This window comes from Aythya ferina (genome assembly GCF_964211825.1).
Source record: "Aythya ferina genome assembly, chromosome: 14".
Classification (NCBI taxonomy): Eukaryota; Metazoa; Chordata; class Aves; order Anseriformes; family Anatidae; genus Aythya; species Aythya ferina.
Genome location: NC_140312.1, coordinates 14,437,755 through 14,450,685, shown reverse-complemented (window position 1 = coordinate 14,450,685; position 12,931 = coordinate 14,437,755). Strand labels below are relative to the sequence as shown.

General features: G+C 36.3%; 1 protein-coding gene across 1 annotated transcript in view; it reads right to left on the bottom strand.

Annotated features, from left to right (window-relative positions):
* LCP2 (lymphocyte cytosolic protein 2) overlaps positions 1 to 12,931 on the bottom strand; it is a 33,214-nt gene that overhangs the window by 9,205 nt on the left and 11,078 nt on the right. The window contains exons 4-13 of the mRNA XM_084535755.1: positions 7,578 to 7,643; positions 6,630 to 6,661; positions 5,700 to 5,734; positions 4,375 to 4,573; positions 3,605 to 3,705; positions 2,246 to 2,315; positions 1,961 to 2,044; positions 1,166 to 1,191; positions 1,060 to 1,079; positions 851 to 955 (exon numbers count right to left, since the gene is read on the bottom strand). Coding sequence (XP_084391881.1) covers positions 851 to 955; positions 1,060 to 1,079; positions 1,166 to 1,191; positions 1,961 to 2,044; positions 2,246 to 2,315; positions 3,605 to 3,705; positions 4,375 to 4,573; positions 5,700 to 5,734; positions 6,630 to 6,661; positions 7,578 to 7,643 — 738 coding nt within the window. The remainder of the gene's footprint in view (positions 1 to 850; positions 956 to 1,059; positions 1,080 to 1,165; positions 1,192 to 1,960; positions 2,045 to 2,245; positions 2,316 to 3,604; positions 3,706 to 4,374; positions 4,574 to 5,699; positions 5,735 to 6,629; positions 6,662 to 7,577; positions 7,644 to 12,931) is intronic.

The following is a 12,931-nucleotide window of genomic DNA, read 5'->3' as shown; positions in this document are numbered from 1 at the left end:
TAATCACAGATAGAATATTAACCATTCATTTGGTGTGTATAGGGCTATATATTCAACTAAGATATGAATTTGTACTAAATTCTACAGTCCTATATGACTGCAGAAGCAATTTTTTCTCCTTGTAACAGTACCTAAAATTCTGATTTTCAGACATAATCTAAGATGGTATACTAGTCCTTAGCCAATCTTGATTATATGAACAAGCGATATTCTGAATGAATAAGATTAAAGCTACACTGATGAAATGTGTTTCAAGTCTGAAACACATTTTATAGTACTCAACAACATTGCTGGAGCATATCAAGAGCATTCCAGTCTTTTTCTCTGACGAATTATCTTGGCTGACTACCAGATCTCAATTACTTTCTTATTTTGTTTTAAATTCAGTCACACTGTTCAGCCTGTAAGTTGTCTAGAAAACGCTGTTTATGCTATAGATAATATTTGCTGTGAGTTTTCCAGACTAGTAAAATCAGTAATAGGAAAGTAGGCCTTTCTTTTTCTTATGTCCTACACAAAATAGATATGGGATTCATAAATGAATGTTTCTTAGAGCGAGAACTTGGTCTGGTGGAAAAAACATGGATCATAGGTTTCTTTGTGCTACTAAGAAGTGAGCTGTGCCAAATGTAATGTCCCTTTCAGATAGGAATTGATAGACAGTTTCTACCACAATCACACTTTTCTGTAGCATGCAGCACATTCCATAAATATTGTTGAAACAAAACTTTGATGTCTTCAGCTACTGTTGGCACTGTTCACAATAATTTTCCCATCCCATGTAGCTTATCCGTATTTTTGTTAAATTTACTATATGCTTTTACTAAATTTCAGTTAAATGAACTCTTACTTGACAGGAGTTTGCTTCCTTAGAGGAGTTGGATTGCCTCTTTCATATCTGTCGCTTGGTGGGACAGGAGGTTTTGGCATCATTGCTAGCTGTTCTCCCAGGGATCTAAGGGAGGAGCAAAATGACGAAATAAAGACAAAAAATGGCTTAATGTGAAATAACTGACTAATATTGGCATCAAGAATCCCATTTCAAGAGGCAAAACTTACCTTAGCTGTGGAGTCAGAGGCTGTAAAACAAGAAGGAATAGTTAAGAGCTAAGGGTATCAAAACAGGTGAAAAACATTCATAAGCACCAAAACAGAAAGGCCTTACCTTATCAGGATAGCTTGGCTTCCTCCCTGAAAATACATGTAGAAAAAATGTAACTGTAGATAATTAAACTTTCTATAAAACATGCAGTTTTGAATATTACTGAAAGAAAATTTTGCAGATTGAATCACTAGGTCTCCTGAGATATAAGCCAGAAGTAGATTGTGGCTGTATAAGAGGTGGCAAAATTACAATTTTTTCAAAGTGGCACATTTTACAAAAATATTTTCTATGATTCAGCTTTGAATTACTAAAAAAATCTATGCCAGTATGTGCTAAATAAAAGAGTTTAGTTAGTAAATAAAAATCAGAGTAATCACATAGTCTCCTTAGCTTCGTTGTAAAATACAGTTTTCAGGTCTGAAATGCCATTTTGTTTTCTGTGTTTTTTTGTTTTTTTTTCAGTTCTCAGCATTCTTTTAAGCCTGGATAATAAATTACATACAGTAGCGTATGCAGAGTTTCATTAGCTTAGTATGCAAAAGTTGTTTCCTCTTTTAACCTGCTAAATATTCCTTTGTTCGCTCACTTAAATTTTGTAATTTTGTATTTATTTTTTTTTCCATGATGATTTCATAATGTCTTTCTGTTCAGTTAGTCCTGACCTACTTTCTAGATATGATTTCTCTCTCTTTGTAAGTACTGGCCACGTTATTTTTTTCTGAACAAATTACCTTATACGTGACTGGATTGAGGTGTTTGCTTGAGCCTTGTTCTTTTGCATGAATAATATTCAAACTCATAATTTTGAATAATAAAAAAAAACAGCCACCAGTGTTACCATAAGCAAATACTGACCTGATACTGGGGCTTCTCTTTCAAATGGTGGAGCAAGGCGATCCAGCGGGGGTTTCGTGCTTCTGTCTATAGAAGGAGCTGGGGCTAAACACAAAAACTGTGTAAGACAATGTGCTGGTACAGGTCAATATAATTTTATTTTGCATAGCCATGAATTTGTTTTACTTCTGAGAATAACAAGTGAGCCTTCTGTCTAAATAGTAGAAGGTGGAGCTGGGGTGATAGGAGATACAGGCAAAAGTGAAGTGGTAAAAGCTTTACAAAGAGAAAAACAGCTGTACTTACGTTTTGAAGGTTTGATATTTCTGTCTCTAGTCAAGTCATTGTTGCTTGGAAGAGGAGGAAAAGGTGGCAGCTGAAAAATATTTTACATGTGGTTAAAGTCACCATCTTCTTTCTATTTTAATTTTAGTGTATTAAACCCACAACACCACATCTGCCAATCTTTGTATATGATGCAGCACAAAGAATAGGTCTCTGCACAATATAGGAAGGATAGGAGTCATTAATAGTCCTGAAGAGTTACCTACATGCATGGTGGTGTTTTGCGTGTGTGTATGTTTTCCAGATGCAGAGTTACTTCTGTTTAGTCTCACAGAGAATATTTTAGTGGGATGCTGACTTTGGGGAGGACATGGATATGTCAAAGGAAGGAAATGAGAGATTCAATGATGCTGTTGTAGCTTTCCCCCTTGGTGCAGCAGGTTTTTAATTTTGAAATCTGGTGTTGAAATTACTGGATGTAAACTCGAAGTTGAGAAGTATGTATGAACCCTGTGATAATGATTGTTGCTGAGTGAAGCAGGGCAGAAAGGACTATGCTTTCTTATTGTGAGATCTGGGTCAAATAGAATTATGTTGCCAGAAGCAGCAAAAATGGTGAGGATGTTTTGATATCTAAACTTAGATTTCTTCAGACAAACACCTGCCTATCTTCTTTCTTATTCTGATGAATAATGCAGCAATTTAGGACACCAGTCTTGAGAATTCATGACATTTAGATGAGTCCTGTGTGTGCCATATACGTGAACTGTAACACTGGGTCAGACCAAAGATCTCTCTACCGCATCCTAAAATTACCTTTACATGTGTACATCGGTAGGTGTTATGTACATCTGTGCTGGCATACATTGTCCCTGCAATGCAAGTTTTGAACAGCACAATAGCTTCCAATTTCAAGGGTTTAAAAGGAAGAAAAAATGGAAAAATATATGTATGTCATCAGAGTTCTCAATATACAGTCCCTTATATGTAGTCTTAATTCAATTAGAAAGATTTGGAAAGAGTTATCCTTTTTTTTTTTTTTTTTTTTTTTTAACAAATATCATTAAAAAACAAAATAGGATCTATTAAGAATCTCCAATGTAAATGGGAGAGGCATTCACAAGTTGATACAAATTTCCAGTGTAAGAAACAGCAAAGTAATGTGGATCAATTTAATATTTAACCCACCAAATTTTATTGTTTCCTGAAAAAAAAGACCCTGTAAGAGTTCAACTTTTTTAACAGCTAAAAGACTTTCTTCTTCCTCTCTGTACACTCTCTGAATAACAATAGCATTACACTTAAATTTCTACTTAGGTACCGGCAAAGAAAATATATGAAATATTTCATTTTCTATGAAATACCAAGAGAGAAACATACAGAAGCACCTCTTCCCCCAAATGAGGCTGGTACTGTGGACGGGCCAGGTCGCTGGGGTGGTACTGGAGGCTGATGTGATGATCTGGCTGTTGAAGGTCTGTCTAAAGAAAAAATCCCAAACTGAACAACTATGCAAACAGTTCTGTTATTTTATTCTTATTGGATCTTTACGAAAAAGAACCCTTGCAATAAGTTGCATACTTTAAGTTAATATGTCATAAAACCATTAATTTAGTGCAAAATAGTTGCTTTATGATCAGTGTTCATTTGGGAGTTAGAGGCTCATCTGGCCCTTTGGTGGTGGTGATTGCATCTGCTGGGCTGTTGGCTCACACTGTTTATTTGTATTTCCTGCATGCATACAGTGTCTATGTGAAACCCCAGCCCATCTAAATGACAGTGATTTGTACTCCTGTATTTTACTCCACAGCTGCAGGCTACTGAATAATCAGGTACAAAAAAAAAATGACAAGCAAAGAAAGCTGATCTCTTTCTCTTCCCAATTTTCTCTCTATTTTTTTTGCTGCTATTATCATAGCTTGCTGTATTCAAGGGACTGCTACTAAAGCTAAATTGGTATGCATTTATTTTTAACTTCAGGCAGCTTCCAAACCATAGGCCAAAGTCAGAAAGACACCAACCTGCAGTAAGTCTGTACCACTTTAATGTAAAACCTTCTGTATTCCATTACCAGCCACTTAAAATGCGGTTGATAATATGTGGAAACATCACTTATGATTTATTATTAGCACTTATTTTTTAGTAATTACCTATATAATCTGTGTTGTTCGCTAGGGATTTGGCAGGAAATATGACATTGTGGTGTGCTTCATCATTATTGGATGGAGGTGGCTCATAGCCATCACTGTCATGTTCTGCGTCCTCGGGCTCTTCTGTTGGTGATTCATAGTCAGCCTCATCTTCCTTTTCCTGATCATCATCAGGGCTTTCATAGTCATCATCTTCTTCCTGACAAATGCATATAAAAGATGTATATTATTACTTCTGTGAAAAGCCACAAGGAAATTGCAGGAAGATACTTTTCACCCAGGAAGATATCAAGTTTTTAAAGCCATTTTGAATGTCTTTGTTTTAGATAGCATACAAGTTAAGGCAGCAGCAAACAATTCAGTGCTTCCTAGAGGAACACTGGAGCAGCAGTTCTTGTCTGTTGATACTCATTCTTACTTAATAGTATGTATTCGACAACCTGGAACTCAACTTGAAAAACACCAGAAAAAAGTGAGGTCTATGATACAGATCTTGCTCCTCTCCTCTGACCAGACCTAGCAAGATCACAGTGAAAACATAGTAGTGGTCACTGCACACATCTGTGCAATCTACCCTGACTTACAAGAAAACGTTTATTTAAATTTTCGCTGATATCTAGGCTGAAATTTCCAGACTAGCTCGCATCAGCTTAGCCCAAATGCATTACAGGTGGCTAGTTTTATCTCTCATGTTCCTAAAATATCAGTAAATCTCCTGTTTACCAGAAAAAAACGTTGGCACTGGTTTATGAGCAGTCTTCATAGACATGGACTGTAGATCAGTCAGCTTATTAATTTTGCTTGCTGGTTTGTATATGCTTCATCTAAAGACACTTAGCAAAGCATTTTCTATGTTGAATGGCAAAAAATATTCTTGCAGTCAGATGGCTGCAAAAAATTGGATTTTTCAAAAAGGAAACTTTGTAGAGAACAAAATGGCAAGATTTTGCCACTGAATAATACAACAACCTTTCCCTTACTAGCCACCTCTGTAAAGAGCTTGAAAGAGGAATATAAACTACAGCTAAGGTTCTATGGGGAGCTGGTCATAGTCTGTGAGCTTCTACTTGAATGACTGGTACAAGTCTGCTGTTCTGAAGCTCTGCCCTATATTACTGGTCAAAGGCCCTTTTCTCAGTCAAGAAATTTGCAGCTCCTCCAATCATTCATGTTCCTGCTTCCCTTCTTCCTTAGCATAATACCAGCCTGCCATTATCCTCTCCATCCGTGGTGCCTGAAGTACGTAATGCGAGGAATGATAGAACATAGAAATCTGTTAGATAGAAATCTGTTGAACCAGTAGGTTTTGTTAGTGTGATACTCACAAATGAAGACCAGCCACCATCTTCTTGACCGTATCCTGCATAAGTAAGTATAACCACAGATTTTTAGCATGTACCATTTTAAAATATCAAGACATAACTTGACAAAAAGGACACAACAGATCCCACATACATTCTGAACATATTATAACATATTATGTCACAGGAACAAGGTAGACATTTTAAGGGCAGGCAGGCATACATGTGTAGCTCATATGTCATGAAAGATACTACAGATAACATTCTTACTCAAAACTAAGAGTACAGTTTTCCTTGTATGAGATGATATATGTGCTTTCATTTCAAGTTTGTAGAACTCTTCTTGCTGTAAACATTCTTTGAAGTAGAATGCTTTCAGAATGAGCATAAACTTCTTATCTCTTTAATACCATTATAGCTTTCATATCAAAAGTTGTGTGGTGGTTTTGTTTGTTTGTTTGTTTTGGTTTTGGTTTTAATTTCAGTAGGACTAGAGAGCATGGTATCTTGCAGAAGTATTAAGTGCTTTTGGTTTATAAGAAAATAATTTAAATGAAAATTCAGAGCATGGCAGACATCTGAAAGCTTGCCCCTTTTCTGTAGGATGCTTCTAGGAGTGGGTGCAGGGGACAGAAGTGTTGGAACAAATGTATATATAAGCACTGATGTTATGCATTGGGTTACAGAAAGGCAATTTGGGAGTGTTCATCTAAATTTTTCTGCTCTCTTCTTTCATCACCACCTTTTCTCTTAAAAAATATCTTCTTAGTTGTTCTACAATTGCTATCCTTGTTGGCAGAGTGCACCAACAATTTTCTGCTTCTTCATGCTCTCTTTTCCTTTTTTTTTGTTTTGTACTGTTTTGTTTCACTTATTCTGCTCTGCAAGGATTATCTTAATATTTCAATATTTTTATACAATATTTGTAGACAGACTACCTGTTATCACACTTACCTGGATTTTCAGGACACTTTTGTGTTTGGCCCCTATAACGAAGATGCAAACAAATAAGTTCTTTCCAATTGCAATTCTTAAATGTTTTAAGTATACAGAAATATATCCTAATAAAGCTAATGGTTAGGTTTAACAGTAAAATTAAATTTAGATATGTGAGTTTAACTCTGCACAAAATACCTGTTTCACACACAGGATCCTAGTGTTGGCTAAACTGTCTTGAAAAAGTTTTAAGTCAGTGAGGTGGAGTGTTTGGAAAGAAGTGGACTTAGTAAATAAATTTACTAGAGGCATCAGTCCTTGAAATGTAAACTTAAATAATTCCACTGGAGCTGCTGAAAGTCAAGTTCATAAATCCTTGTAGCACTGATAAGTATTTTTATGGTTTTCAATTCAAGTTTTAAACTCTAGCTAATGCAAAGGTACAAAGTCATGCCATCAGATGACTGAAAGCCATGTCACGTAGACCAGACCAGACTTCGATTTTCGTGGTATTAAATTCTTCTTTTCTCATGACTCCTCCACCCAAAGAATCAACATCATTGCATTTTTTTTGCTCTTTTCCTATTGCCAGAATATCATATTCAGTAAATCATAAAGCATTTTACAGTACAATGATATATGATTCTTTGACATGTGTTAATGATGACTCATTAATGTAATGATATGTGCCCAAGCTTTATAGATTCCTAAAGATTAATTTACTCAGATGTAAAATTATATTAAATTTATATGTTACTTGGTTTCAGACATTGCAGAAGTATCTACACTGTTTGTGAGCTCAGGCTTTGTTAATTTTAACAAATAACATTAACAAAACTGAGTTTTATTTTGCTACTTTCCAGGTGGTTCCTCCAACACACAGGTATGATTGATCGAACAGAAAACAGTACAGAAAAGATATGGCTGAAAACTTTGAAAAAGAAAGTCCTATGACTTTTCACTTACCATTTTGGAAAGAAAGACATCCTTCCTTCATTTCTGTTTATTTCTTGACTTAATTTACTTACAATTCTGTTTAAAAGAGACACAAAAACAGTGTTTTTGTTTGTTTGTTTTTGTTTGTTTGTTTGTTTTTGTTTGTTTGTTTGTTTTAAAATCCTTGAAACTTGTCAGTCACTTTCTTGGCTGCTTTTCTCCCATTTCCCCTTATTTTTTACAAAATGAAATCTTTTAATTCCTGCGTATTATTTAGTATGTGGTAAGAATACTTAATTTCTCTCCTTATTGCAAAGTTTTGCTATAGCAGATCCACCTAAAAGCTGAACTTTTTTTATAGAGAAAAAAAAAATCACATGTTGTTGGGTCACATTTAAAAATCAACATTAAACTCAGCAAGCCATAGAAACATTGGGTGTGGCAGACATCACACACTAGAACACTGCTTTAAATAGTAGTGATTGCATTTGTATTATTTTGCATGGAAAAAGTAGATAATGTTTGAGGAAACAGTTTCTTCTAAGCCTATGGTTGCATAAGCAGAAATAAAATGCAGTTCTGTGACTATTCTTTTCGTCTCCCTCCCTGCACAGCCAGGATGTACCTAAGAAGGAATCCCTCCAAGAAAGGAGGTGAAAAGGCTGATTCAGTTTCATGTTATAACACGTTTGCAGGGCAGGGCAGAAATATTTATGAAGCGTATAAAGGGTACAGCTTTATGTCTAGGGAGATTTTTCCAAGTTGATGTGTTTGTGTGAAACTCATGCACAGTTTGTGTACAGCAGTGAGGTGAATAACAACCAGTGAAATACAGTCTGCAAAGACGTTTTGGTCAGGAACATGCACTCTTATTGCTGGCATCAATCCCTTCACTTGGGAGCGAAGGTTTTTGTACTCACTGAGTCCCTGAGAACAACTCTGGGGTTACAGGATTCTGTCATTAATGAGAAACAGAATCAAGGCCACTGAGAGCAATACAACCCTGCTCTGTTAGTAATGAAGTTTACCTTGCTGATTACTTTGTTTCAAAGAAAGTTTTTATTTCAAAGAAAGCTTACAATGAGTCATAGTAATCTCATTATTATTTTTTTTAGGAAAGTCCCACTCAGAAAGTCCTGTCACAGCCAAAGCAAAAGGGTTACACACATCTGGTTGAAAATACCCCATTTTACTTCTAGCTGATATTATTCAAGTCTATCAGATTGTGAAAAAATCAGGAAACAAACGTATCCGTTTATGTTAGATTCTACATTCTGTAAAACCATAACTTTATTGTTTGCTAGTACAGATTTTTTTTTTCTGTAGATCTTAGATCTTGACGATCAAACTTTATATTAGTATAATAAAATTGTTGTTTGTTTGCAACTGCCAGGCAGTTAACAGTCTATTTTGTTTTTCTTCTTGTTTCATATCTTTTTTTCTGCTACTTACCAACTTTGACCCCTACATTTTTCCAAATGAGCTCGTTTGTGCATCTCTCATGTCTAACTGCTTTTCTGTAGTGACACTTAAGTAAAACAAGCTTTCAAGCACTCTAATGATTTTTTAAAAAGCCAGCAAAAACATACTATTCTTTTAAACCTCAACCATGCAAAAATTCTTTCTTTTATTTCGAATATCTGTGTTCTTGCCTTTGTTGCTTTCCTGATATGCACCTTACTGAAATTCAGGTTGTGGAAAGTGCTGTGAAGGCAGATCTAGCTGCCAACAAGTATCAGGTAACAAGCAAATTCCAATAATTATGACTATACTGTCTGAAAACAATAAAAATCAGCAATTCAATGTTAGGGATAGGGACTTGGGGATAAGTATGAAAATAGGAAGGCAGAGGAAGAACATTTTTTGGTTTTCTAAGACAGTACTTTGCAGTTTTCTGATTTTAAACAAAATTTGTCGTACTTGCTCCTTTTGAAATAAATACATGTACAAATGTTAACAATCTAAGAATGATTACAGTATTACAGCTTTCTAAATATGATACCCAAAAAAATTGGTTATTAATCTCATACCCAAACAAATTGTATAGAGGACTAAAATTGCTGAGTCCTATGCCAAGGCTCCTCTCTCTCTCTTTTTTTTTTTTTTTTTTTTTTTCCCTATGCAGATGCAGTCCTCACTCTTCTGCACAAGTAATCTCCTGCTGCTGCAGATGATAAGGAAGTTGCTATGTGAATAATAGATTCCGGGTGAAACATCAGGAAATGTTTTGGTGTGAACTGTGCGCTATGTGGACGTCTACTTTTGTAGAGAAGTGGATTACAGAACTTGTGTGTGGCTAATTTGCTATTGTAGGATAGGTTGAGGAAGGATCTTTCATAATATAGTGCTTAGTTTCTGCTAAAGAAGTAAAGACTACAGGTTTTAGAACTCGTAGTTCTTTTAGCTCAGACTTCCACAGGTATGAATGAGACTTGAATGTTTGAAAGCTTTCTGGACTGAACCCAGGCTGGCTGCTATGAGGATTTACACCAACCAGTTCTGAGGAAGAACTGAAAGGGAAAGTTGCTTGTTAAAATAATTTGCTACTTAAAGTACAGCGTGTAGTATTCAATTCAAGTTTATTTAAAATAGTTCAAACCAATGTCTCAGAGAGGTTACTAGAAGAAAAGAAAGAAAAGTTTAGAATGGTAACTTTTTAAAAGCAGCTTTATTACAGAAGATACGTGCACTGAGCAGCTGAGTCTGTAGCCATGTGAGGAAGGAAGTACCAAAACCACACTGCTTTCTGAGTTGTGGGAGTGGATGATAAGACAGGATAAGGCAACAGTACTTGCAGAAAATGTTACTCAGACTTCTCTTTCTCTTTTTACCTCCTCCAACAGGCACTTAGCTTAAAACTGGCAGGAAGTTTAAAAAAAATTAAATAAAATTTAAATAAATAAATAAATAACAGTACTCCGAAAAAGGCTTTTGTTTGTATAGTGTAGATGTTGTTGCCCTGAGCAGAAACCATCCTACCTATATTAAGACGGTGACTTTGTACAGATGAGACAGAAGGAGGGCAAAGTCCTCTGAGACCAGGAAGTTGCATGTACCAAACACTCTCAAGAGTGTAGCTTGTGATTAAGTCTTTGTTTTGGCCTTTGAGTGAAGTGTGTTGGGTAGATACAGCACTATTATGTTGGCTTCCAAACAGACTGAGTGCCAGTTAACTTGCAAACCGTTCAACTGCCTTTAGCATCCTGCCCGAGAGAGCATGTGCACAAACATTCACCTCTACTCTAGGTGTACCAGGTGTACCTTTTTAAAAGAGTATTGTGTAGATTTCTTAATGTTTAGGATTGCAACTTTTACTCTCCTGAAAGCAGTGTAACCTTCAGACTGCGCCATACTTGTAGGCTCTGAATATGTCTCATTCAGAACTCCACACACTTACCATGTTTGCACTGGCAGATGCAATTACATGCTTTAGTGCAGTGGTGCTCTTTTTTGTTACTGGACATTTCCACAAGTACTACAGGATATGTCATAAGCTTTCTGACCAAGGCTGAAAAATCTCCAATCCCAGGTTTGTCATCAGCCTGCCACTGTGAATAGCCAAATGGACCAATAGCCTGCATGAATACCTTGACTTACTGAAAATTTGTAAGTGTTTTGTCTCAAGGTAGTAAACAATAAGAGTGGCAAAGATTAACTTCGGTATATAGATCATGGTTCAGGTATTGAACAACCACCAACATTACTTTGAGTGAGATCTTTGCTTTTCCTTGCTTATTAATTGTGATCACATCAAGTAAGGCATGTTCTGTCTCTAAAATATCAGGCTCAAATATCGGTCAAGAGTCATATTTGTTATCCAAAAGTATAAACTTAATGACCTTCTGTGACTGCCAATAGTGATAGTAAGCAATAAGAAAGCTCCATGTGTCCCTTAGGTTGTATATTGGCCCTTTGTTTCATTAGATTTATTATCAAAATGTTGATTACACCCTCATAATTAGGTCTGAGTTTCACTTAGTGTCTGAGTTTCATTTATTGCTTAAGACAGCTAGTCAATGTCTGCTCCATGTGAAATATATCCCTTTCCTGTTTCACTAGTGTACCACTTACTCTTTCAGGATGCAATGTGTTGTTTGTGAAGCTTCAGGTGTTCATAGCGCTATTAAAATTAAGTTAAATGGGTCTTTTGTAAAATGTAGAAAGTACAAGAGTAGTATGAATGAGCTCGAGAAGAAACAACACTACAGTTTACAAAAATGCCAACTGTTAATCATACTGTATATTTGAAGAAAATGGGTTGCAAATGAGCTGAGATGCTAATAACCTAAGTAATTGTTAGGTTAATTGCTGTGCTATTTCTTATTTAGGATGACAGCTACGTTCATGATAACCCAATTCCTAAAGCTAATGATCGTGTCATGATTATTTATTTCAGATTCTGAGTGGGAAAAGGGAGAGAAAAGTATGTTAGGTGTTCTTACCAGTAAGTTACTTGGCCCAGATTTTGCTGCTGCTTAAATGTTTGCAGCAGTGTGGCAGCTTTGGGGATAATGGATGGACATACCCTGGGGCATAGATTTCCACTAAATCTGTTCTGTGGAGAACTGAAATAGGGAAAATCCTCTGTGGTCTGGAACCTGCAAACTGGGTTCTACCATGTGTAATCATGCACTATCAGGTCTTTAAGGATAGTTCATCAGTGCTATTGCATATCTGCGTAGATCCCCTGAATAGATATACATAGGTCTTTTGATAGAATAGCAACTACTCCTAAACAGTTATGATATGGCCTGTATTCATAGAATCATAGAATAGAATCACAGAATATCCTGAGTTGGAAGGGACCCACAAGGATCATCGTGTCCAACTCCTGGCACAGCACAGGTCTACCCAAAATTTCAGACCATGTGCCTAAGTGCACAGTCCAAACGCTTCTTAAACTCTGACAGGCTTGGTGCAGTGACTACTTCACTGGGGAGCCTGTTCCAGTGTGTGACCACCCTCTCGGTGAAGAACCTCTTCGTGATATCCAAACTGAACCTCCCCTATCGCAGCTTGACACCGTTCCCTCGGGTCCTATCACTGGTCACTAAAGAGAATAGATTGGTGCCTACCACTCCGCTCCCCCTCATGAGGAAACTGTAGACCACAGTGAGGTCTCCCCTCAGCCTCCTCTTTTCCAGGCTGAACAAACCAAGCGACCTCAGCCGCTCCTCATGCGTCTTCCCCTCTAGGCTTTCTTAAAAGGTTTTTGTGTTTTTGTTTTGTTTGTTTGTTTTTGGTTACCAAGCAATTTAAAGCTGATATTCTGCATCTTAAAATAGAAATATATATATTCAAATAGAAATAGTCTGGGGTGACATTTTCTACCGAGCTAGAGTTCAAGCACTACTTTCTTATTAACTTTTTTTTTTTTTTAATTA